Below are 25,696 nucleotides of genomic sequence, written 5' to 3'. Positions count from 1 at the left end.
TGATACATAAATGTTCAGGTCCATAGCTCTTGTTGCACCATACAAATATAACATTCACTGCTAATAACTTGAGTTTTCACCCAACAATATGGCATTATCTGCAAACAGAAGTACAACCGAATGTACCAACATTTCACAACGTCACAAGCATTTATCCCTAAGTCCATGAAACAACCAAGGAGACATCGCACATCTTTGTCTTCCTGCCTGCTTAATGTTGAACCATTTGCTAAGTGTCCTATTTACTCTCTTTACTTCCATCAGATACCTTTCTTATCTCTTCCAGCAGTCAGCCTTCAACTCCATGTTGGTATAAGACAACCCATAACTTCAACACTGCAACCAAACATCCTTCTTCCCATTTCCCACCAACATCACGCAACTCGGTTGCCCTGTTGCACAGGGCCTTCCGCTCTAATCCAAGCAGCTTCCACCTCCGCTTTCCTCACATCCATCCCCCATTCATTCTGTTGGGAGTGCATATCTTCCAATAGTTTTTCTTCTGGCAGTTGTTCCAGGGTTTCTACTACTTTCCTTGTGCATTTTCCCAAGATCCATTCCTGACACTACAAAAAAAATGGGTCGTCCCACGTTCATAACCTCTCATTGCCCTTCCGTCCTTCACCAGTCCTCTCCGTCTTCCATCAAAAGCTCTCGAATCTCTCGTGCTTTCAGATTTATCTTCCTTTGGTTGCCATGCGCACAGATGAAAGACACATGCTTAAACTACGTGTCCGAAACAAGCCCTTCTGCCAAACAGCCACCATTCTCATTCACCCTTGGGTCTCGGAAGGGCCCATGCCCTTTTTCTGTAGTCTCCTTTGCCTTGTCCCCACCCATCCGTTCAAGTCATCTAGGAGAAAATTCTTTCCCCTGGATCAGGTTCATTCAGGATGTTGCTCAATTTTTCCCAGAATTAATTTCAGGTTCTTCGGTGATCAGCATTCAGCGAAGCATAACTATAAACAACTTAAGGATTCCTAATTTAATACACACCTGCAACATACATGACATCAGTTCCTACTGTCTGACATGTTTTAGGCCTTTCAATCATAATTAAATCTACATCTCCATTCCCTGCATATGTTCATTTACTTCACAAGGACTGATCAGCTTCATTCAGCTGTATTAAACCCTACCTCTGTCTCATAGTTTCACAGACCCATGTTTCTATTTTCTCTCATATCATTTGTTAATTCATGGTCTTTACCATTTACTCCCCTTCGGTTCCAAGTCTCTGTCTTCCATACGCTTGTTACACCATGGCTATCACCAAATGGGTCCGTAAATATTGACTTCTGTTGCTCCGGCCAACCAAGGGTTTTACGTGACATTTGTTAGTAATATACAGAAGGAGTAAAAGTTGCACCCAGGCCACATGCCCACAATTTGTCCAGCATCACATGTGCGCCCAGGCCCACTTTTACCCCAAGCATGCTCATGTTATCTTAGGCAACCCAGGATCACTAACAACCTTGCAAGCCAATATATTGTTCCAGTAGAAGAGAATCTCTGTAGCTCAGGGTTGAACTGTGGAGTCCTTGGGGCTCTCTGAGACTCCACAACATATTGTTACCTGCATCGTAGCTGCTTGGAGGAAAATGTACTTACCGACAGTCCCTGAAGTGGGCTGATACAGATTTCTTCGCATCTTTAAAGGTTCACGTCAGATACATTGCTTTTGCAGAATATGCTGTACCTGGGGACTAAACTATACTAGACCGTAGTGGCCAATAGAAAGTCAGCTTGGAAAATCTGAGATCCAGGAAATGACAGTTTAGCTTAACCTCTCAGTTAGGTAAAGTGCTGGAAAGCGTCCAGTACAGAATAAGCAAGCATGTAGAAAAAGGCTTCCTAAGACCTTGGCCAAGTTTGCCTTCCACACTACATGTTTAGCCTGGTTTCTGAGCTATCTCATTGCCTGGGCTATAAATTAATTAGGCTGGGCTCATACGCCACTCTGAAGTCACACCAGTTTGCAAAGCGCTCAAGCAGAGAACCAGACAAGCTCAGCGCAGTGCACAAGCGCAGCTCCCCAGTCTTTCACTGAGTAGGGTAAGCATAAAGCAGCCTTGGATTCTCTGCCTGTGGCTCCGGGGACCTACTCCATACTTTCTTTGGCTTGGTTTGACCAGGGAGCAGACCGTAGGAAGAGCAGGGCCTCTTCTCAGCATGGCGCCGGGTCGAGTGCCAGGGCCTCCCAGGGGCCTGCGCTACGTCCGTCTGTCCGTCAAGGGGCTTTGAACATGCTCGGGAGTCCCTGGGAGCTGCAAGCAAGCCGTGAGCTGAACTGGCCGGCAGCTCCAAATTATTTAGGAATGACAAACCAAACTGGGAAAGCTGGCCGTGACTGGCTAGAGTGGAGTGTTCATGGAAACAGTGACCTAGTGTGTGGCTGTGGCAAAGAGACAACACTGCCAGCATCACACTGTGCTTTTATACAACGCGTGGGGTGTGGGGCGCCCTCAGAAGGTTGTGTACAGTTCTCCTCATCGCACAGTTGGAGAAATGTAGAAAGGCAAGACCAGGAGCAACTAATTTCTCCAGTGAGAACTGGGGACAAGACTTGGGGCTTAGACAAAAACGGAGAATAGGATTCTGCCAACTTCTAGAGAAGGGGGATGAGGGATTTGTATTGCTGCTCAAAATGTTACAAGCCGGGGGAGGGGGCGGTAATAGCAAAGACCCAGGAGGACAAGGCTGATCTATGGAAGATGCCTTGGACGTGGCCTCCAGGGGGTTAGATGAAGTCCTCAAGGGTGCCTAGTTGCAGCTGCTGGGAAGCGCTGGCGGTGCTCCGTCACCACTGCTGGCCTCGAGAGGCTGGTCCAGCCCTCTCCCTGCCCCTTTCACAGAGGGAGCTGAGGGTTTCTGGGATGCCCTGCTCCTTGAGGATCAGCTGAAATGTTTGCTGTCTCCTGGGCTGGGAGCTGCTGAGCACCAAGATGATTGCAACAGCAGCCACTCCCCCTCCCCATAACTGCCTTGCATCTTCCAAACGGGGTGGGGGAGAAGGAGGACATGTCCGGGTGCTGCCTCAAGCACCTCCTCTTCACTCTGCAAGCGGAACCCAGACTGAGGGCCGCGGGCCACGAGCTGGGGGCAGCAGCAGGCAGTGGGACCCTGACACCCCATTCCCAGCCACTGAGATGCAGAGGGAGGGCATTATCTTGTCTCTCAGCTCCAGGGGTTCTCATTTTGTGCCTCGGCTGAGGCATGGCTAGGCAAGAGGGAGAATGGCCAATTGGAACAAGTTCAGGGGAGGGCTACCAAGATGGAGAAGGGTCTAGAAACCAAGCCCTAAGAGGAACAGTAGCCTGCAGAAGAGAGGAGTGAAGGGAGGCCTGATGGCAGTCTTCCAGTATCAGAAGCATTCTCACAAAGAGGAGGGAGCAGACATATTCTCTGTTGCCCGGGGGACAGACTGGACCAGAACCAGTGAGTTAAAACTACAAGGAAGAAGGTTCAAGCTAAACATTAGGAGGAACGTACAAGGGTTAGTAGCCAGGGGAACAGGCTGCCACATGATGTGGTGAGTTCTCCTTCATTAGAGGTCTTCAAACAGAGGCTGGATGGTCATCTGCCAGATCTACTCTGGTGGATCCTGATCTGAGCAGAGGTTGGACTAGATGACCTCTGGCCCTGCAGGCATCGGAACCCTTTCATGCCCTGAAACTGAGAAGCGGTCAGTAGGACAGCGGCTGAGCTTCCTTCAGGCCTCTGGCACAGGAGTTCTAGCAGGGGAGCAGAGCAACATTGGGTGCCCCAGGGTAGGAATGATAGTCCCCCCCCCAGCACTACGGAAGTGCCCCAGACATGAAAAGGTGGCCCGAAAGAGCGTCCGTAGGAAAGACTGGCCTGGCAGGACCAATGGGGAAGCAGGGGTAGAAATCCCTGATCCCAAGTTACGGGCGAGACACCAATGGCCAGAGAGGGCTGTAAAGTTTTTCATTGAGTTGTGATCACACAGTATTCTCTTAAAGGAGAAGACAAAAAGTTTACAGGCAAGTGAGCAATTTGTTATGTTGGTGTACAGGCATTACATCACCTTTTCCTGCATACCTTATTAGGAACAAACAATGGTTGATTTAGGAGAACAGCCTTGTCCTACCTCGACCACACATTATTCCTCTTTCTAGCTTGCTGCTTTCTCTGGGAATTTGTACAGGACAGCAGTCTGGACAAAGAGAGCTTGTTTCCAGCACCTGTCCCCTTATCGCTGGTTTCCTTCTGTGCCAGCACAACTACGGTGATGCTTCTGGGGAATTCTGTTGTGCGCCTTAAAGATGGCGTTGGTTATGTCTGCTACTGTTTACCGGTTTGGGGGTCCAGCAGAAGCTAGCCTGGTTCAGCTGCAACTAGGGCAGCCAGCCATGGCCACAAGCTTTTCCCGAAAACGCGACCTGCCCAAGGGTAACAAAGATGGCGGGAGGGGGAGGGAGAGGGAGAGGGAGAGCCGCGCAGCCTTGTCACTCTAGCAGGAGCTCCCTTCCCGGCTGAAGCTGGCTTGCCTCAGGGCCTAGAGGTCCCTCTAAGATGGCTCTCCGGGGCAGCCAATCAAAAGCCCCTGGCTTTGGTCCAACCCCCCCAGCTCAAATGGCTCAGGCTTGACCTCGCGCCCTTCCTCCTGACAGCCATTTGACTCTTCCCTCCCAACTGCTGTTCTGGCAGGCAGACGCCTCGGCTTGCTTTTTCTAAATCTCTCTGATTGCGAGAGAGGCTGGCTGGCTGTCAGCCTGCGGGGCTCGGTTTACTAAGACAGCAGCCCTCCCTTGCAGCGCGCCGAGGAGGACTGCACGCGCCTGCTCCAGGAAGGTCCACAGCAAAACCTGGATTCAGCCAGAGGCTCTTCCCTCGCCCTCCCAGGGGCCAGCCCCATCCACCCTTTGCAGGAAACCACAATGTGGCTGGTTTGCTGTTGGTTTAGTTTGCTGTGAGAATGTAGTCATGCTTTGCAAGCCATGGTTTTGAAGCGTGAAGTGTAAACTAGAAAACTGTAGCCTGTTCAGATAACCATGGTTAACAAATGGGAGTTTAGTGCATGTCAAGTGGTTGTTGACTAAGTTCTCATCTTTCAGCCACAACTAGCTTTCTTATAGGTAGCTGCTATAAAATGGATTGTTTCATAAACAGACGTTTACTGTGCTTCAGCATTCAGATCTACTAAATTGGGTGGTTAATGTTGCCCGCACATGCCTGGGTACGCATTTCTTGGCAGACTACTCGCTACAGCAGGGCTTCTCCCATGTTCTCAGATACACTCAAGCGCTGGTAGACGTTCCCATTCCTCTCCCCCGCTTGTCAGAAACGGTGCCTCCTTGGCAGAGAGCACCCAGGTGCAGCTCGTCTGCGCATCCCGCCCCGTCTTCTCTTGTAATGCTGGAAACCTGCCACCCTGGGCAGGGCCAGGCCCACCGCCTCCCTCCTGGACAACAGTGTGGCCTCGGTGGCTGAATTGAAGGGCATCTTGCCCTTGCCCCTGCCCTTGCCCCGACCCGGCCAGTCCTGTTACTGCAAGGAAGAAAAGAAGGCTTAAACAGCCCCTCTGTTTGTTGGGATTTTCACACCATCCTCCTCCATCCAGATACGCACACATCTGTAGGCGCAGTTGGTATGCTTAGAAACGCGCAGAACCAGGGCGAATCTCTGCCTAGGCCCAGCCTGTTTTCCACCCGGCTGCCTCCAGAGGCCAGGCTGCAGATGCCGTCCTCGCAGCCCAGCCGGCTGTGGTTGGTGGTGGAGGCGAGAGTGCTGCTGGGCGCCGCAGCTGTGCGGATGCCACCGGGTCTGGCCGGGAGGGTGAGCAGAGCAGAGCGCGAGAGAGGCTCCCACCGGGCCTTCCTTCCCAGGGTAGCTCGATGGCCTCCAGGAGCCTCTGCAGCGAAGGGCCGCTGGGCGTCACCTGAGCAGTCGGCGCTGTGCACTTCAACCTTTCCAACAGCTGGCTGCCCAAAACAGACTCCCCTCAACCTGGGGCTGGAAAGCCGACACCACGACACCACTGTCGGCAGGAACTGCTCAGCCTGGTAGGCACTCTCTGCCCTTCCTTGTGGGGAATATTTGTTTGTTCCACTGGCATGAACTACCTTTGCAGAACATAAAGCCTCGTTACTGAATAATGCATTTTTGGCATTCGCCCTCTAGGTTGGGCCAAACACCCTCCAAATGAGTTTGTGTAACATGCTAAGCATGAAAAGGTAACCAAGGTTAAAACGAATCAAGCTTAGCAAGTCCTGTGGTCTTTCATGGCCGGGTAAGCATGTTGTGTGAACAGAGCAGTTGCACCTTTCCCTGGAGGTCGCAGTCCTCCTTTTCCGAGAACTGTCTCTGGGTCATGAATTCATTATGCAGAGTTTTACATGTTCCCTGCAATTTTATTTTTATTATCCCGGAAATCAAATCTACCCTTCAGAGTCCTCAAGAGCTGGACTTTGCTGCTTGGATTCTGGAGAGCAGAAGAATTGTGGCAGGTTACCCTTTCATGTCCAGTACAAAAGGTGGTTCTTCATTGCGTTTCACGGTTTAGACGCTCAAATTGGCAGAAGCGACTCCGGAGCCCAGGGGGCCCAAAACGGGAAGCAGCAGGCACTACGACTGGGGTTAGGGGTAGGACCAGCAGCCGGTTCCTTCCCAGGGGCAGGGGAGCCCTTCTAAGGGCAACCCCGGGAGCGGGGCCACCCCTCCTTCAGCACAGCACGCAGCCCGGAGAAGGGAGTGCGCCTGGCCCGCCTCGGAGGCGCCCTCAGGCCCGCGTTGCGCCGAGGAGGAGCCGGGCGCACACCCTGGGCGGTAGGCCGGGTTCGGCCATCGGAAGGCGCCCGGCCGAGCAGCAGTCTCTTCCCAGAGAGCCGCTTCTCCGCCGGGCGGGTCTTCCCTTGGCCGCGGACGCCCGCCTCCTTGCGCTGCTGCTCGCGGTGGGAGGGAAATGCCTTCCCGATTCCTCGGGGCGCGTCTCCCTCCTGCCGAAACCACTGGCTGGCTTGGCTGCTGGTGCTGCTGGCGGCGGCTCAGGAGGAAGAGATGCCTTGCCGAGGGCCGGTTCCCGGCGTCGCTGCCCTGATAGCCCCGAGCTCTCCTTTTCCTGCGTGTGGCCGCCACGCCTTTCCCTGGCACCTGGGGGGCACCAGCCGGGCCTCCCGCACCGCGGGCTGGAGGCCCTCCGTGCCGGGTCCCCGGTGCGCTCGCACACTGTTCTGCCTGGGCGCGGGCGGCTGCCGCGGAGCTCAGCTCTGCACAGCGCCGGCCTCCGTGGCGCGCCTGCCTGATGGCCCAGATGGGCCTTCCCCGCAGCAGGGCTGCGCATGCTGGGGCATGGACTTGCCCTCGCAGACAGTGAGCTTCGGGTAAGGGGGGGTCAGCGGCAGAGGCGCTCCCTCCTTCCTGCCACCGGAGCTGCCCGCCGGCCGACCCGCCCAACCTCTCTTCCCAGCTGCGGAGCCAGGCGGAAGGTGCTGGAAGGCAGCGGGCAGCCTCCGGACCAACCGGGGACCCGCCAACACCATCCCTCCCCCTCTGTCCTTGCGCACTGCGCTTCCGCGTTCGCTGGTCTCTAGCCTTCCGGCAAGACCACCCAATTTGTCTTGCAGTAGGAAAGTTGGAGAGGGGAGGTTTGTGGCAAGGAGACCCAAATGTGTCCAGCCCTCTTTGTCTGCTTTGTGGAGCCGTTGCTAAATTAATCTCTTTCTTGAATTTGCATGAGGAGGGGGTTCCTGAAGTGATGAGGGGTGAGATTGCTCAGCATTGCATTCCCCTCTAAAAAAATCGATTTGGTATAAAGTAACAAAGCATAAGTTGTGTAAACATTAAGGTGCCAGCTATGTTTGCACACATTTGTGTTTCACGTGAACCACTCATGGACTGGGCCAAGCTTTAACCTTGGTGAGATTTTGTTAGCTAGCATAGTCTCGGAATCCCCTCCCCTCCCATTTGATTCCCACAGGGCACCCAGCAATTGGGACTGGAATTTCCATCACTAAGCGATGCGGTCGTAAAGTGCGGCCGCATTGCTTAGCGATGGCAATCCCTGCGGTCCCAATTGCTGTTATTAACTGAGTTCCATGGTCATCAGGCAAGGCTGCTTCCTGCCGGCTTCCCACAGCCAGCCAGTGGGGAAGCTGGCAGGAAGTTGCAAGTCGCAGGGCTGCTGCTGGGTGGGGGAGGGAGGGAGGGAGGGAGGGGGTGGGTGGAGGTGTGGGGGAGGGTCAGCAAGGGTGCATGAGGGTGCATGAGAGGCACTGTGCTGGTCGGGGGTGCAAGGGGGTGCGTAAGAAGCACAGCAAGGGTGCACAAGAGGTGCCGTGCAGGTCAACGAGGGTGCATAGGGGTGTGTGAGTGGCCAGCACAGCACAAGTGCAGAGGTTGTGCAGGTGGGGGAGACTTACCCCAGCAACTTGCAGTCTTCTCTGCTGGCATCCCCATTGACTTTCTGGGAAAGCCAGCAGGGAAGGCTGCAAATGGTGATCATGTGATCATGGGGCACTTGGCAACCGGTCATACATGTGAATGGATTGCCAAGCACCCAGATTGTGATCATGGAGCTGTGGGGGTGCTGGGATGGCCGCAGCCTTGAGGACCAGTCATAAGCCTCCTTTTTCAGCACTGTCCTAATTTCAAACGGTCGCTGAACAAATGGCCATAAATCAAGGACTACCTGTAGTGTCTTGGGTGAACTTAGGTAACTGGTTCAGTCATCGAATTAAGGATGCAGGCAGTGGAGGTTCCCACCAAAAATGGAACCAGACACACAAGCCAACCCCATTTTAGCGTAATCTAAAACTCTGTGAAGCTCACTGCCACATGGGAGTACAGTGGGTTAGTTGTTTGAGCTCAGGCAGTCCTTGGCTGGTCAGCTTGCCACACAAACACAGAGGAGAGCCTCAAGGGCAGGGAGCCCTCTCTTACGGGCGGGCAGCAAAGACAGAGAGTCCTAGAATGCCTCGCCAAGTCAGAGCCACTCTGGGAACTCCACCTTGTATCTCTCACACCTGCCCCACAGCCACACGGGAGGTGGTGCAGAGCGGCATAATTTTGAATTCTAGTCAGTTGAGCCAAAATGCATTAAGGAAAAGAAAGCAAGTGGGCACTGCAGGGCAGCTGTGGGGAGCTCCCTGGCCATGCAGTGACAGCTGTCCTGTATTTGGCCACTACGGGAGATAGTGATTCTAACTGGAGATCTTAAGAAAAAGGAGGAAGAGCAACCTGTGACCCTTCTACAGAGCCACAAAGCGCTGGCTTTTCTCCCACGCGTTGGGCCACGCCCGTAGCTGAGCCCATCCTGCCAGGATGGCAGGGGGCTTGCCTTTTAAACCTTAATATCTTCATATGAAGACCATGCCAGTCTTTGGCTGGTCTATCCAGCACACTCCCCCGATAGCAAAAGATGGGACATCAGGACGGGAACAAGCAGCTAAGCTAAGCTCGGCTGGTCTGGACCTCGGGTTGGTTCTTGGCTCTTGCGGAAGGCTCATGGGTGGCACAGATCCACCCATTGGATTAGTTTCTGCTCCAGCACGTGAGTACACCGCGACTACCAGATTACTGAACTGCTGTGGCTACCAGACGTAAAAAGAGGAAGCAGAGAGCTGCAAGAAAAAGGCCCAGAAAAAGGCATCCTGCAGAAGACGTGCCAAGGCATTGTGGGAAAAGTGGAAAGACACGTTTTACTCCAGCTTTACTAATAGGCACCCAGCGGGCTTGTCCAGTGGACCTGTGTGGCGGGTGATGCCAGAGGAAAAGGGAGGGCAGGCTTCTTTCTGCTGCACGCAGTCAGTCTGTGGAATCCACCACCACAGGACATAGTGAACACTACCTGGGTAGCTTTAGAAAGCTTGGAGAAGGCTTTCACTAGAGAGCTCCTCTCTCTCCTAAGAGTTTTTGAGATTAGTCCTGCTGGATCAGGCTAAGGTCCACCTGAGTCCAGCAGCTGGTTTCTCAGGGTGGCCGCCCCAGATGCTTCTGGGGGTTCACAAATAGGAGACCTAGTTCCTTCTCACCACTGTTCCCTTGTCCCTGGAGGTAACATTTGGACCTTCAAGACTGTTCTCTGAGTTTCTTCGGTCCCCTGGAAGCCCTCATGGTTTTGCAGAAAGAGACAAGGCCAATTTGATTGGGCTGCCCAAGACAGTTTGCAGTCCCAGTGGGGTTCCAGAGGAAGCTTGGGGTTTTGCTTGGGGATTGGGTAGGCAGTTAAGCAGCGGCACAGCCCAGAACGAGCAGATGGTAGAAGACTTGGACTGTGTTACCCCTATGTGGTCTCTCCTCGGACGCTGATCCCAGGATGCATCTTGGTTTATTAAGAAGCCATGGGGGATGTGCCAGAAGAGATGCCTAGGGTCCTGTTGGAGGAAGAAGAGCAAGTCAGATCAAACATGAATAAGGGCCCGTAGTATTTCTCCTCCCTTATTGCATCCTCCGGTAGTCATCTGATAGCCCTATTTAAGATGACCCAGTCATCTGCTGGGAAAGGACAGGCCAAAATTATATCTGCAGGGCCACTGTGAAAAATATTCTAATTGTATGATGGATAAAACTGCTCAGATCCTTGTGGAGGTGGACTCTGACTGGGCAAGTCCAGTTGAGGAGCCCGGGGTGGGGTTATCTGGGATGAGTTTATGACTCCTGAGATTGTGGACAGGGTCATCTAAACTCTGAGTTTGGCCACTTGTCTAGTAGATCCAGGTCCCTTCTGGGTTGTCATGGCTGCCTGGGAGGTGACTTGTAGTTGGGTCCATCCTGTACTCTTAGTGTCTTGGAGGCAGCGGTGTGGCCCCCACTCAAGGAGCTAACAATTCTGGATAACTATCCTGGACCTGACAATTCTTGAAAACTATCATCCTGTCTCCAGCCTTCTTCCAGACGCTAGGAAACAGCCTTGACAGCATTCCTTGGCCTGGGGTAGACGTGTACAGTTGTGTGAAAAAGAAAGTACATCCTCTTTGAGTTCTATGGTTTTACGTATCAGGACATAATAAAAATCATGTGGTCCTTAGCAGTTCTCAAAAGTAGGTAAATACAACCTCAGACTAACAACAACAGACGACATATTACACCATGTCATCGTTTATTTTACAAAAATAAAGGCAAAATGGAGAAGCCATGTGTGAAAAACTAAGTACACCCTTACTGCTTCCATAAGTATGAAGAGGCTAAGTAGCAGCCAGGTGCTGCTAATCAAATGCCCTTGATCAATTGATCATCAGCAAGTGTGACTACCTCTATCACAGCCGAAGTTTTAGGAGTTTGCTGGTCTCGAGCATTGAGGTGTGTGTTAACACAATGCCAAAGAGTAAAGACATCAGCAACGATCTTAGAGAAGCAATTGTTGCTGCCCGTCAATCTGGGAAGGGTTATAAGGCCATTTCCAAACAATTTAAAGTCCATCATTCTACAGTGAGGAAGATTATTCACAAGAGGAAAACATTCAAGACAGTTGCCAATCTTCCCAGGAGTGGACGTCCCAGCAACTTCACCCCGAGGTCAGGCTGTGGAATGCTCAGAGAAATTGCAAAAAAACCAAGAATTACATCTCAGACTCTACAGGCCTCAGTTAGCATGTTAAATGTTAAAGTTAATCACAGTACAATTAGAAAAAGACTGAACAAGTATGGTTTGTTTGGAAGGGTTGCCAGGAGAAAGCCTCTTCTCTCTAAAAAGAACATGGCAGCACGGCTTAGGTTTGCAAAGTTGCATCTAAACTAAACACAAGACTTCTGGAACACTGTCTTTTGGACAGACGAGACCAAAGTGGAGATGTTTGGCCATAATGCACAGCGCCACGTTTAGCGAAAACCCAACACAGCATATCGGCGCAAACATCTCATACCAACCGTCAAGCACAGTGGTGGAGAGGTGATGATTTGGGCTTGTTTTGCAGCCACAGGACCTGGGTACCTTGCAGTCATTGAGTCGACCATGAACTCCTCTGTATACCAAGGTATTCCAGAGTCAAATGTGAGGCCATCTGTCCGACAGCTAAAGCTTAGCCGACATTGGGTCATGCAACAGGACAATGATCTTAAGCACACCAGCAAATCTACAACAGAAGGGCTGAAAAAGAAAAGAATCAAGGTGTTGCAACGGCCCAGTCAAAGTCCAGACCTCAACCCGATTGAAATGCTGTGGCGGGACCTCAAGAGAGCTGTGCATAAACAAATGCCCGCAAATCTCAATGAACTGAAGCAATGTTGTAAAGAAGAGTGGGCCAAAATTCCTCCACAATGATGTGAGAGACTGATGAAGTCATAGAGAAAATGATGACTTCAAGTTATTGCTGCTGCTGTGGTTCTACAAGCTATTGAATCATAAGGTGTACTTAGTTTTTCACACATGGCTTCTCCATTTTGCCTTTATTTTTGTAAAATAAATGATGACATGGTGTAATATGTCATGTGTTGTTGTTCATCTGAGGTTGTATTTACCTACTTTTGAGAACTGCTGATAGGTAAAACCATAGAACTCAATGAGGGTGTACTTTCTTTTTCACACAACTGTATATCTGAGGATCATCCATGCCAGTGACTGCCCACTGGCTTCATGTAGATGTTAAACAGGAGCAGGAAGGGTGTAGAGCCCTGAGAGGCTTGGAGGGGATAGCTTCCTCTCTAAACACCAACTGGTCTAGAGGAAGAAGGAGGACCATACAACGTCGTGCCCCCTGCTCCTAGTATCTGAGCTGGTTCAAAAGGAAACCATGATCAATAAATAGTATTGAAAGCTGCTGAGAGATCAAGGAGAGCCAGGATGATGTACCACTCACATTCTTCTCCCACCAGAGGTCATCCACAAGCATGATTAATTCTGCCTTGGTACTATACCCTGAAACTGAAAGAGGCCCAGATAATCCACTTCCTTCAGAGCTCTGTGAGGCAGCACCTTCTCAAGAACCTTCCCTAAGAAGGAGACAAAAATCCAATAACTCGTGGTCCAGTGATAGTCTCTTGAGTGGATGGACCATCCCCTCCCTCAAGGATCAATTCCAAGCCCTGGTATCGCCCTACTGGGTAGACCTGGCCAGGAGATGAGCCCCGCAAGCAGCACCAGAGCTCTGTTGATAGAGGCTATAATAACAGAATCTCAAAGGCTGGCAGGATTTCTCTTTCCCTCACTCTTATGCTAAAGAGAGTCTAGACAGGGACATCTTTTAATTTATTTCTTCCTGAGCTTAGCTGATGTTTTTGCGATGGCTGCCCCATATTTTGTTCAAGGCTATATCTGTACCTGGACCCAAGCACACATCATCTCCCAGGAAGCCTTAGCTAACCAGGAAGAATATCAGAACAAGTGGACCAAGTTGCAGCCCTGAGGACCCTGTCCACTTCCTCAAGATTAGCAGGTTCAAATTCTTGCCAGGTAACCAAGGCAGACCGTGCCTTGGTTAGCTCCAGGGCCTGCCCAGCCAAACTCCTACTTGGAGCAAATTCTAGTGACTATCTGGGAGATGCCTAGCAGGTTCAGCACAGCAGCCCTGCAGGTGTTCCTTCGCTTCCCAGGAAGGACCGAGTCCCCTTGAATAAGGCTGCCAGTTGGCTGTCTACAGGCCTGACAAACAGTTATCACCCCGAAGTCGTCCTTAAAAAAGGCTCTTACTGGCATTCAGTCAGATTTGCTCTTTGCCTTTCTTCATCAGCTTTCCAGGTGTTTCAGCTGTTCCGTCACCCAGCATTTCTCCAAAACCCAGGGGAAACTCTGGGATCCCCAGACAGAGGCCGCCCAAGCGAGGTTGTTCCTCATTCCAGGCGGCGGCTGAGGAGTAGCAGAGTTCAGGAACAACCCCAGGCTCCCTCTGAAACCCAGCAGGGCCCATCGGGTGCCTGTGGTGGACCAGTTAAGGAGGCCAGGTCTCCCTGAGGTGGGGAGTAGCACCAGAGCACACCAAAGCAATCGGGCAAGGGAGTGAGTATAACCTCCCCCATATCCAGAGCACACTGCCATTCCCTGAGGAAAAAAGCAGATCCAGCGTGTGACCTCCGCTGTCCATTGGGGCTTCAGTGACCTGGACCAGGTCTCTCCTGCTTGGCTTCTGCCTGCCCCTGCTTGCAATATATGGCTTCTGCTAGTATGACTGTGTGCGTCTCGTCAACTGCAGTTAGCGTGCGCTTACAGCTAAATTCTCCACATTCTTCTGCTGAAACTTAGCGGGCGGCCTCTCACAGCTAGCCCAATCTTGATCATCTTGTTGCGTCTTTGGGTCCTCCTCTTTCTCTGGATGCCTGCCCTGGGTAGGCAGATCCTACTGTTTTCTCCTCCTCTAGCTGGTTCCCCTGGAACGATCTTGAATCGCCTGGAGTTGCGTCTCTGGGGCTGCCTGAATCTGCCCCGGTTTGCTTGCCCCTGCAGGGAGGCCAGCCCCAGCGCGCCTGTTTTTCAGCTCCTTGGCCCATCTCAGCTTGCCCTGCTGGTCTGAGACATGCCTCACCTTTTCTTTTTCAGCAATTCCCCCGACTCTGATTATTCCCCTTAACTGCAGTTTGTACATTTGGGCAATCCCAGGACGGGATGGCCGAACATGTTTGCCTTCTCTGTTCTGTTGCATGGCTTCCGGTGCTGCTAATCAAAAGGCATTGTCGTGTTTTCCATCTGAAACTGACCTGAGCGGTTTCCAATTATATAGGGACTCTGTCTCATGTTCTTAAGGGGAACAGGATGAGGGAGGAGAACTGCCCAAGAAGAGTATTTTCTGGAAGCCCCCAAACTGCAGTTACAAAAACCAAACCAAGAAGGCAGCTTTGGGAAAATGGAATCACCTGACCAGGTGGCTGGTGCCCTTACCTGAGGGTGAAGAGTGACAGGTGGAGTCAAGCTAATGCTCTCCATTGCCTTTCCCTGCGCCTCCCAGGGGCCTCCTTCCACAGAAAGTTTGCTGCTTAGGGGCTCTTTGATCTTGGGGTCTTCTTGTGGGCTTGACACAGTGGCAAGGAGGACCTGTTTATTTTATTTTTATTACTAAGCTTGTATGCCGCCCATCTCCCCCAACGCGTGACTCTGGGCGGCTCACAATAACAAAAAAGAACAAACACACCAATCCCTCCAACAGTAACTAAAATCCATAAATAATTAAAATACAAACATACATTAAAAGCAGTTTGCAGCTGCAGGGGATGGGTCTCTCAGTGGCATCCATTCCTGGAGAGGTCTGAGTGGCCACTGCTATCCACAAGTTGCCCACCGCCCTTGGGATGATTGCAATGCGCACCTCGTGGGGGGAAAGCTCGGAAATTCTGGTGGCCGGGTTTCTCTGGGGCTTCCCAACAGGAACACGTGCCGTCGGCTCTGAGCAAGCTAATCCCGCTGCAGTGCCTGTTACTCCATAGAAATCCCTAAAAAGTTTGAGTCCCGCCTATCTGGCGGAACGGCCCTCCCCACCGTTGCGCCAGGGAGCTGTGGTCTTTGGCTAAAGGCTTGTTTGCACACGCTCATCCGGGAAGAGGCCCACCTGGCGTCAAGCAAGGCCCAGTCTTCCTGGTGGTGGTTTTGGTCATATGGTGTTCCCTCCCGCTGAACATTCAATCTGCATCTTCTTTGGCTTCTTTCAAGAATTTGAAGGCCCATTTTACACTCTAGTCTGTGTGGTTTTCTATGATAATGGCCAGTATTATGCGATGTCGGGTTCTTTCATTTTTTAAAAAGTCTTATATTTGGTATACCTACTTTTGTATTTATTGTTGCTGATTATTGGATGTGGATCAGATTTCTTTGCTGCACTATGAAAGATAATTAAATATCTTCTGCCCCAGATGCATCAGTGGGGTCAGGTGGGGTTCAGCCAGAGGCATCTGCAGCCTTCCCTGTTGGAACCAGCTTGGGGGTTTCAACATAGTACCCAGCCAACTTTTGGGGAAGGGCAATGTACCAGCTGCAGGAGCCCGTCTCACAGTCATGGAGCAACCACAGAAGAGGCCCTAATGCGTGCTTCTGCATGCTGCTGCTGGTGGCCATCATGCGGCTGCAGGCATGGCCTTCCTTCCGCTGTGCAGGAGTGCGCTATCTTTTCAGGCCGAGGCTGTATGTGTTCTCTGAGCACAGGGGACTGCGCTCAAACAAAGCAATAAATGTGCTTTTATCTGATTTAAATGTAAGCTATATTTCACATTTACTGAATACAATTACACTTGATGCGTCCCATGACAATGTGGTGGTAACTTTCAGAAACATTTGGGAGCCACACGTGGCCTTGGGTCCGCAACTGTCAGCTGTGTAAGGTTCCAGGGAGAGCACCAGCAATAAATTGGTCTCCAAGGAGACTGAAAAAGAGAGCAGCTGATCAAATTGGGGTTCCTCCCCCCCTTTTGTTCCTTGCCTTTCTCTTGGCAGTCATCTACATCTGTGGTCCCCTGGAGATGCTGCACCAAGTCATGCGTCGAGCCCACTACGAGAGCATGACCAACGGTGACTATGTCTTCTTCTACTTGGATGTCTTTGGAGAAAGCTTGCAAGGGGAAGGGAGACAGGGAGCTGCCAAGCCCTGGCGGAGCAAGGAGGGCCAGGACCCCAGCACCCTACGGGAGGCCTTCCAGGTCAGTCCAGAAGCATGCCAGGGTGGGGGGAGAGAAGAAGGAGCCCTGGACCCATGGACTGCTCAGGCTTGGGGAGGAGCCGGCGGGAGTGGAGTGGGCCAGTGGAGTGGGCCAGTAAGGAAGCCAAGGCTTGCTTGGGAGGCTGACGGGACTCACCTCTGTCACGTAGCACCTGAGGTTAGGTAGAAGAGTTCCTGGGCCAGGGAGGATGGAAGCACACCAGCCACTCTTCTAGACATGGCTCTAACCTCAGGGACGAAGATTCAGACTGTGGCGACCAGGGTGAAGCCTCCCCCTCCCGTGCAACTGGGGGAGCATTTGCACCTCCTCTGCTCTCCAGTTCTCTTCCTGTGCCAACAGCTCTTGACTCAGGCCTCTCTTGCTTAAAGGGGAAGAACTCTAAGGAGGAGCCGTGCATGCCTTTTTCCTGCCAGGGAGCAGGCCTGGCAGAAACTTGACTGCTAAAAGAGCTGAGCTGTCTGGTGTGGAGTGTCAGGGAGGATGTACCATGGGGCTTCACCACTTGCTACCGTGGCCTGCCCATAAACTGCTGCCAGCCTTTTCTGGAGCCCCCTCCCTGTGCCGCAAGGGGAGAAGCAAGGATTCTGGAGCTCTTGTGCAAAAGGAGTTTAGAGGGGACGGGAAAGCTGTTCTGAGACCAGGGAGCCAACAGAGGGGCCAAGGCATTCTACCTTTTGCTGAGGGGCAGTGTGGGAGGCCAGCCGGGCAGTGCTGTGAGGGGTGAGCAGAGTAGAAGCATCTGGAGAGCAGGCAACTTCAGACCTCAGGCAGCGGTAGCTTCTTTTACTCTCCCGGTGCCTCTGGCTCTGAGCATTCAGCCAGACTTCTGTCCAGCCAACATCTGCCAGGCTCAGCTGCTTGCTTCAAAATGGGGGAGTTGTGATGAAGCCAGACCTCACTGGAAGTGCAGACCTGTTTCTTTGCACCTTCATCTCACACACTTCCAAATGCAGATCTTGAGCCTTGACAACAGTCTTTGCCCCTCCCTTGCACACCCCACTAAAGAAGCCAATGCTTTGCAGAAATGTTCAGGAGCAGATGGGAAGGGTGAGAGCGAGGCCTGAGGCAAGGGGAGCCATATGCAGCCCTCCAGATGTTGAAATGCACCCACACGTTGGCCGTGCTGGCAAGGCAGATGGGAGTCATGTTGCAGCCTGGTGTGAGATTTCCAGACAGCTACGTGCGGGAAGCACTGGTGGGGGGGGCAGGGTGTGATTGCGGAGAGGGAGAAAGCTGGTGCAGGCACCTCAGCTTGCAGGGGCACATGGGCTCTCGAATCCCTTCAGCCAATGGCTTTTGTTGCAGACGGTGCTGGTGATCACCTATCATGAGCCCCAAACTTCTGAGTACCGAAGCTTCCAGAATCAGGTGATCCTGCGGGCTCGGCAGGAGTATCAGGTGGAGCTCAGTGGTTCACTGGTAAGCCCCCTTCCCATCAAGGCACCCTTTCCTCCTCCCTCTCCTTCTAACCAGGGCAAGAAGAGTCCCCCAAGGTCAAAGCTCCCTGGATGGTTGGAGGCCTTTGGGATTTTTCCAAGCGTTTTACAGAAAGGGATGCCCAGGGTAGTGGCCATGGATAAACATCACCCGTGGCCGGGTTCACCTCACCCACAGAGCCCCAAGCCAGGCACAGCAAGACCTGGGCACAGACCAACTAGCCTCATGCTGCTCATGGAATGAAAGAGGGTGGGGTTCACACCCCTGCTCTGGGACCCTGTCTGCAGCAGAGCTGGCCGGTCAGCCTGCTGGGGCTTTGGATTGGGAAGTCACCCTTGCGAGCAGCAGCTCCTTGTTCTACTTAGGGCTTGAGGTCACTAAGGTCATTCCTAGAGACACGAATGGAGCCCCTGGGTTATCTGTCCATCATCTTTATATGCTTGCAGTGAAGTTGCTACTGTGTGGGGCCAACTTTAAAGTGTCCTAGAAATAACTCCTGGTTCTATTTCCTGGTCTTGGCTGAAGACAGCAGAGAACTCCAACATGGCTGTGGAGCACCCTTCTTGAAGCATTAAGGCAGCCACGTCCTTCATGCTTGGCTTGGTGCAGCTGCTTTGAGGGCCTTCCCAGAGCGTGTGCTCCATTTCTGCTGGAACCGTCAGCAGAGCTGCTGGGCACGCAAGCATGTGCGCAAGCAACTGGCGAGGGGCCTCGAAATAGCGGCACCAACCTTTGAGAGGACACGGCTGCCTCTGCATCGAGAAGAGCACTTCACAGAGGCTAACTCGCTTTGCCAAGTGCCCTTTGAGTGCTCATCCCAGTTTCATTGGTTGCCAATTAAATGCTGGCTTCCCTAGAATGTGCTTCAGATTCAGCCAAACCACATGGATGCATTTCAGTACTGAACCTTAAGCCTCAGGTTTGCACAGTGCGCTGCCCACAAAAATCCTAACCAACCCAAACCAGGTTTAGCTTGTGTGAGTGCTGGGGTCAATTAAGACCTTTGTATGATCATGGCTAAAGTATGACTAATTGAAGGGAAGGAGAATGTCCAGAAAGGAAGTCACCAAACTGGGAGACCTTGGGGTTACGTCTGTGAGTCGGCTGCATTTCCCACTTTCCACGACTCTTGCAAGAGGAGACCTGCCCTCTGATTGCAGGGAACTGGTGGCTGGGGCCCCTCCCAGAGGATCGGGTATACTTCCGAGCCCCCTTACCACCTTCCCCAGGTTGGTGGAAATGGAGGCCCTCAGAGGGATCCAGCAAGCGGATCCATGAAGGAGAAAGGCCTTGAATGGCACTGCGGTGCCTCGGAGCCCTCTGCACGGCCATGGGAGGTCATGGGAAAGCCTCAGGGACCATTTCCATATCAAAAAATGTGTGGTGGGTGAAGATGGGCTGCTTGCGATCTTAGGAAACTTGACGAAAGTGCTCACTTAGAGAGCAGCCTTCCAAAAGAATAGAAATTTTGTGTTTTTCTGTGCTGTTGACTCTGTGACTCCCTGCGCCCTTCGCTCTCTGCAATACGTGTCAGAGTGCTGGAAGAGAGAGGGAAACAGGCTCCCCAGATTGGTGCACCCCAGTTAGGGAGTTTCTGTTCATAAACACCATTCTTCAGACGCGCGCACACATGAATCCCCTCTGCAAGTTGTCTAATCCTGTCAAAAACCCCACCAGCTAGTGCATTTCAAGGAGTTAGTGCCAGATCTGCCAACCTATTTCTCATGGACTCAACATTCTTCCTCTCCTGATGGTTGTCTAAATGTTTCTGTACATCTCACCCTGTTTGGTGGAGACCGTTGCATCTGCAGGGATCAGTGGGAGACACACAGATTGTGTGTTATAACAGGACCAAACCACAAAAACCCGCAGAATGAAAGGGACCCTTGCCCCACGCAGTCCGCCCGTTGGTGGAGGTCATGACGGTGTTCCTGCCTTTGCAGGGATCCAGAGAGTTTTGGCTCCCTTCCTGAATGGGGGGCTCTCGGGGTTCTTTCTGGCCTTTGCGCAGCAGGCCAGGGGAGCCTCTCCCAGATGGGAGAGTCCTTGCTGGAGCCGCCAGGTGCCCCCATGCTGTTGGGGGGCTTGGGGTGGTCTTTCTCGGCCTCCTGAGGATCTGCTTGCAGCCTGCTTTGAGGGGCTGGCATGGCGGAGGACCGCAAAGGCCGTAAGCCTGTCCAGCACTTGGGGGGAGCCATGCAGGTTCTTGGCTGCCCAGAGAAGGGCCCCCCAACGCGCTTCTGGTCCCTCTTCAGCTGCCGATGGCCAGTGCTACGACTCCAGGGGGCTGGGCTGGGCTGTGGGGGGGGAATTCACTCTCGGTCCAGGCAGCCAGCAGCCTGGGGCCTGGCGGGAGGGAGGTATGTGGCTGTCACGCCCATCCAGGCCAACAGCCATCCCGTTCTAAAGCAGAGCACATGCCCAGGCTCTGCTCAGATGGCTGCTCCCTGCTGGGTACCCGGAGCTGCCCCAGGATAAGCTTCATTGTGCCCATCCCGGTTGGCACAGGGGAAGGGAGGGAGGGAGGGGAGAGCGCTCTGCTTGAAAGAGCCCTCGACCCAGGCCCGCCTCTGCCCTCTCCAGCTCCTTGAGGGAGGCTGGGAGGAGGAGCTTGCCTGTCTCTGCCCCCCACTGCCCAGGTGATTGGCGCCTCCTGGAGAGGGGTTTGGCCTGGAAGCCCTCAGGAAGAGCAGGTGGCCACCCCTGCGGGGAGAGCGTTTTGGGGTGGGAAAGGACTGCCTGCCATCCCGGGGTGGGCCACACCTTGCCTTGGGAGGGGGGACCATGCAGTCCCCTTCTGCCAGAGGTGGATGTGAGGAATTAACCACTTCCTTCCCAAGGTGGAAGAAGGAGCGGAGCCAACTCTGGGCGCAGGCAGGAAGCTGCCTGCCACCCTCCCACACACATCCTGCCCCCTCCCCACCCGGTGCTGCTCCTATTTTTAGGCTCCCCTTCCCCTCCCCGCTTTCTTTGCAGTTTCCCAGGAATCCATGCAGAAAAAAGTGCTAAAAAGATAACCTCAAGGGAACCCAGGGGCTGCATTCCCACCTCTCCCCTAATCGCTTCCTGGGCTCTTCACGTGCCTTGAAGAATGTGCTGACTGCATGAGCCGGGCTTGCTCCACGCGCTAAGCCCCAACAGAAGCCACAGAACGGTCCAGCTGCGTTCCCCCCCCCCCAGGAGGCCCACAGCAATAAAGCCCCCAGCTCGCCCTGGCTGTCTTCCGGGAGGGCGGCAGGCGAGCAAGAGCCTCGAGGCGCCTAGTCCCACTTCAGCCTAGCTTAGCCTGGTGTGTGAACCCGGTCAGGGTTCTTCCTCCCACCCGCCGTGGTCTTTGGGGCAGAGAGGCGTGGGGCACGGGAAGGCAGCAGGCTGGAGACCCTCTTGTCTCTGGGCTGCAGCCCCATCGGCAAAAGCTGAGGCTGGCACTTAGAGCAGTTCCGGTCTCGCGTTTTAAGAAAGTGGAAGGCACAATGTTCCCGTTTTCTGCCTTGAAAGAGGGGCAAGTTCCAGCCTCTTGATCAAAGAGCCTGGAGTCATGGGCTCCTCCTGATCGCAGGGGGTGCACTGGGGGAGGAAACTCTCTGCCCCCGGGGCGTGCCAGCCCCTCCGTAGCAGAACAGAGAGGGGCTTCTCTGTTCTGGGGGTTAGACATTTTTGCCTGCTGTGGAAGGGAGACCAAGAGGAATGTGGTGGTCTGAAAGGAAAGTTCCAGCAGCTGGGAGCAGCCAGACTTACCTTCTTGGAAGGCACAACCAATGCCAAGCTGAAGGAATGGGGGTGCCATGCCATATACCTGCTGCCTCCCCAGACAAGGGGATCCTCATGAGGGTCGTCCCTCCAGCTGTGAACGAGGTCACGGCATGCTACGAGGGTGTGCCTTGGAGGGCACAGAGCAACGCCTTCACCCCCTCTGTTTTGCTCCCTGCCACACAGAAAAACCTGGTGGCTGGCTGCTTCCATGATGGCCTGGTCCTCTACACCATGGCCCTGAACGAGACCATCAACGAGGGCGGAACAAAGGGGAACACCAGCCGCATCCTGGAGAAGATGAAGGGGCGCACGTTCCAGGGTACTGGAGGGTGGGGAGGGGGCTGCAGGGAGGGAGGGGGCTGCCAGACTGAGAGTGAGGCTGAAGGGGCCTGGAATGGCCAGAGGGGCATCCAGGTCTGTGGCCTGGGCCAGCCTGGGTGACCTGCTATGGGGGAGTGGCACGTCCGCAGCTCCATCCGAAGGGGGGCAGCGGTGCCAGCCCCAGCTGCCCCTGGAGGGTCTGACCAAAACGCATTGCCGGACTTCTGCTCCTCCAGGAGTCACCGGGACCGTGAGCATGGATCAGAACAACGACCGTGACACAGACTTCAACCTGTGGGCCATGGCAGACGTGAAGAGTGGCGAGTACCAGGTATGCTGGTGTCCAGGCCCAAGCAGCACCCTGCCCTCCCTGGCCAGGGGACTCTGGCGCTGCTTCTTCTGGACCAAGAGGGTCTGGGGCAGATACCGCCACTCCCTGGCCAGGGGCCAGAGAACTGTAGTGTCCAGCCAGGCGTGCTGACCATCCCCGCTTCCCCCCACAGGTGGTTGGACACTACATAGGGTCGGAGAAGCAGCTGAAGTGGCTGGGGCCCATCCACTGGGTGAAGGGGGAGCCGCCTCTGGATAACCCCCCCTGTTTTGACATAGACGACCCCTCCTGCGACAAAAGTGGGTCTCTGGAGGCAGCAGGGTCCCTGTCTTGCTTCCCAAGTGAAAGCTGGGGGAGAGACAGGGGCTCCCTTTACCCTAGGAGAGCTTTGGGGAATCCCTGACCCCCACTTTCTGCCCAGCGCTGCCTGCCGGCTACAGGCAGCTGGTTCTCTTCTGGCACTGCCCTCCCAGCGAAGGGAAGTGGGCTCATCCCCCCTCGGCTCCCTCCCCAGCAAGACCCACCCCGATGGCACCCAGCTGCCTGGCCATGCCCCTTCAGGGTACCTTTGTGGGTGTGGCCGGGCAGCGGAGCCCCTCCCCGACTTGGTGTGTCCTTGCAGGTGCCCTCAGCACCCTGGCGATCATGGCACTAGGGGCCGGACTCACCTTTATCATGTTTGGGGTCTCCAGCTTCCTGATCTTCAGGTGCGTGAGCCACAGGGCAAACTCTCTTGGAGGCAGGTGGCCGGAAGGGAGGGCCCCCAGGCCAGACAGGCGGTGTGCAGCCTGGAGGAGGAGTGGGGGCTGCTGGAGCCGGGCACCCCTCTGATGTTTAACCCTGAGCTCGGGGGCCATGGCTGGGGCACGGAGCTCAGACCGGCTGCTGGCCCTTCTCCCTAGGAAGCTGATGCTGGAGAAGGAGCTGGCCAGCATGCTGTGGCGGATCCGCTGGGAGGAGCTGCAGTTCGGGAGCTCGGAGCGTTACCCCAAGGGGGCAGGCAGTCGACTCACGCTCTCACTGGTGGGTAACCGTGGGTCCCCCCTTGCAGGGTCCGGGGCCCACCAGGCGCCACAGGAGCCCCATCCTCCCCAGCTGCTGGGCTTCAATGGCGCCCTCCCCCCACACTCCTGCCCAGCCACCTGGAGGCCTTGGCTGGCTGTGAGTCTGCCCCTTCTCTCCTCTCCAGCGCGGGTCAAGTTACGGCTCCCTCGTGACCGCCCACGGCAAATACCAGATCTTTGCCAACACGGGACTCTTCAAGGTAAGGCCCCCCAGCCCTGGCTGCATCGGGAGGCCAGGTGCAGGCCTGCATCACCCCACCCTCTTCATTCATCTGTTGTCCTCCAGGGAAACGTGGTGGCCATTAAGCACGTCAACAAGAAGCGAATCGAGCTGACGAGGCAGGTGCTCTTCGAGCTGAAGCACGTATGTATGGGGGGGCTGTGGGGTGGGCGGCAGTCTCTGGGCAGGAGGGCACAGGCGACAGCTCCCCCCGGTCCATGTTTGCTCACATTTGGGGGGCGCTGATGTCTCTGCCCCTCAGATGCGGGATATCCAGTTCAACCACCTGACGCGGTTCATAGGGGCCTGCATTGACCCGCCCAACATCTGCATCGTGACTGAGTACTGCCCTCGTGGCAGTCTGCAGGTGAGGCGGCTGTCCTGGGAGGGGGGCAGGGCTCGGGGGCAACCAGGGCAAGCACTGACCCCTTCCTTGCCCTGCCCCAGGATATTCTGGAGAACGAGAGCATCAACCTGGACTGGATGTTCCGCTACTCCCTCATCAACGACATCGTCAAGGTGAGGGAAGTGAGCGGACCAGCATCGTGGCCTTCGGACTGCCATGCTGTCCCCGCCCCCCGCCGGAGCTCCTGAGGGTGTCTCTGCAAGCTTCTCCAGGCTTCTTGCTGTGCATTCCGAGGACCCCCAGCTCCCCCCTCCCCACTGGGGCTCAGCCTCAAGAGGGCCTTCCTCTCTCCTTTGGGGATCCCCTTTTCAGCTGGTTGTCCCCCTCTCCCCCCTCCCGCCCCACACAGGGCATGGCCTTCCTGCACAACAGCATCATCGGCTACCACGGCAGCCTCAAGTCCTCCAACTGTGTGGTGGACAGCCGCTTCGTGCTCAAGATCACGGATTACGGCCTGGCCAGCTTCCGGCAGAGCCACGACAGTGAGGGCAGTCACGCGCTCTATGCCAGTGAGTGCCCGGCAAGGCCCCCTGCGCCCCGCTCTCCTCCTCTTCTCCAGAGCAGTAGGCTGCGAAGGAGAGGCATCCTGGGGTTTTGTGCCCCCCCCCGTGCTGTTCCCCAGGGAAGCCTGGTGAGCCCCCGCACGGCCTCTGACCCAACTCTCCGGCTCCTGCTCTCAGAGAAGCTGTGGACGGCTCCAGAGCTCCTGCAGAAGGGGACCCTGCCCCCCCCGGCCATGCAGAAGGCAGACGTGTACAGCTTTGGGATTATCCTGCAGGAGATCGCGCTGCGCAACGGGGCCTTCTTCGTGGAGGGCCTAGACCTCAGCCCCAAGGGTGAGGAGGGGTTGGAGGGGCGAGTGGAAGCACGCAGCCCAGGAGCCATTCCTGGCAAAGCCCAGCCCCGCTCGCCTCCAGCCTGGCCTGACCGAGGGGTGGGGCGCTGATTTACAAGCCTTGCATTATCCCCCAGAGGCGTCAGGAAACGTAAGCGGCAGAGGCCTCCCTCCCTCCTCCCTCCCTACCCGAGCTGCATGGGCAGGAGACCTCTTGCAGCCGAGGAATTCCTCTGGTCTGGATGGGCTCGGCAGCAGTGGCGGTCCAGCCATCTGAGACGTGCTGGAGGAGGAGGAGGAGGAGATCGCGATGGGTGCCCTTCACCTGTCGTCTTCTTCGGGTGCGCTGGAGAGGCGCTGCTGAGAGCCCCGTGCCATCAGGCCAACAGTTGGGCTATGCCTCCATCTTCCAGGGTTCCTCATCCTCAGAGGGCAGGCAATGCTTCTCACCTGGGGAGCCCCCTGGAGGCACCCCCAGCCGGTGTCCATGCCAGCTCACTCGGGCTCTGGCTGGGATGGGCCGGGCCTGGGGGGGAGGGGAGAGAGGGGAGGGGAGGGGAGGATGGTGCTACCCAGAACCAAGACTGGGGTTTCCATGCGAGAAAGGGGAAGGGGCGATGCCGTTTGCTGGTTTTGGCTGCTTTTGACCACACAGGTTTGACCCTGTGACATCTGTCTCTCCGGTCCTCCCCATTGTCCTTCACCACCACCCCAGGACGCTCATGCTCCCCTTCTCGCTCCTCATTGCCCCAGCGGCCTGTCACCCCTCCCCCCACGAGTCAGCTGCGCCTCCATCC

At 54.7% G+C, this 25,696-nt stretch overlaps 1 protein-coding gene across 4 annotated transcripts in view; it reads left to right on the top strand.

Annotated features, from left to right (window-relative positions):
* The window catches only part of NPR2 (natriuretic peptide receptor 2), a 32,201-nt gene that overhangs the window by 2,829 nt on the left and 3,676 nt on the right, over window positions 1–25,696 (top strand). For all 4 annotated transcript variants that reach the window (XM_088153042.1, XM_088153043.1, XM_088153038.1 and 1 more), the window contains exons 2-14: window positions 16,309–16,511; window positions 17,838–17,951; window positions 21,906–22,041; window positions 22,280–22,374; window positions 22,547–22,673; window positions 22,997–23,081; window positions 23,277–23,397; window positions 23,564–23,638; window positions 23,725–23,802; window positions 23,921–24,025; window positions 24,106–24,177; window positions 24,414–24,573; window positions 24,745–24,900. In XM_088153042.1, the coding sequence (XP_088009168.1) occupies window positions 16,309–16,511; window positions 17,838–17,951; window positions 21,906–22,041; window positions 22,280–22,374; window positions 22,547–22,673; window positions 22,997–23,081; window positions 23,277–23,397; window positions 23,564–23,638; window positions 23,725–23,802; window positions 23,921–24,025; window positions 24,106–24,177; window positions 24,414–24,573; window positions 24,745–24,900 (1,527 nt within the window). The remainder of the gene's footprint in view (window positions 1–16,308; window positions 16,512–17,837; window positions 17,952–21,905; window positions 22,042–22,279; window positions 22,375–22,546; window positions 22,674–22,996; window positions 23,082–23,276; window positions 23,398–23,563; window positions 23,639–23,724; window positions 23,803–23,920; window positions 24,026–24,105; window positions 24,178–24,413; window positions 24,574–24,744; window positions 24,901–25,696) is intronic.

The sequence above is a fragment of the Python bivittatus genome, unplaced genomic scaffold (assembly GCF_059951505.1).
Source record: "Python bivittatus isolate LINGU-HERP-01145 unplaced genomic scaffold, Pbiv_v1 ctg000570_np1212, whole genome shotgun sequence".
Taxonomy (NCBI): Eukaryota; Metazoa; Chordata; class Lepidosauria; order Squamata; family Pythonidae; genus Python; species Python bivittatus.
The sequence above is the reverse complement of the archived record's forward strand: the minus strand, read 5'-3'. Positions and strand labels throughout refer to the sequence as shown.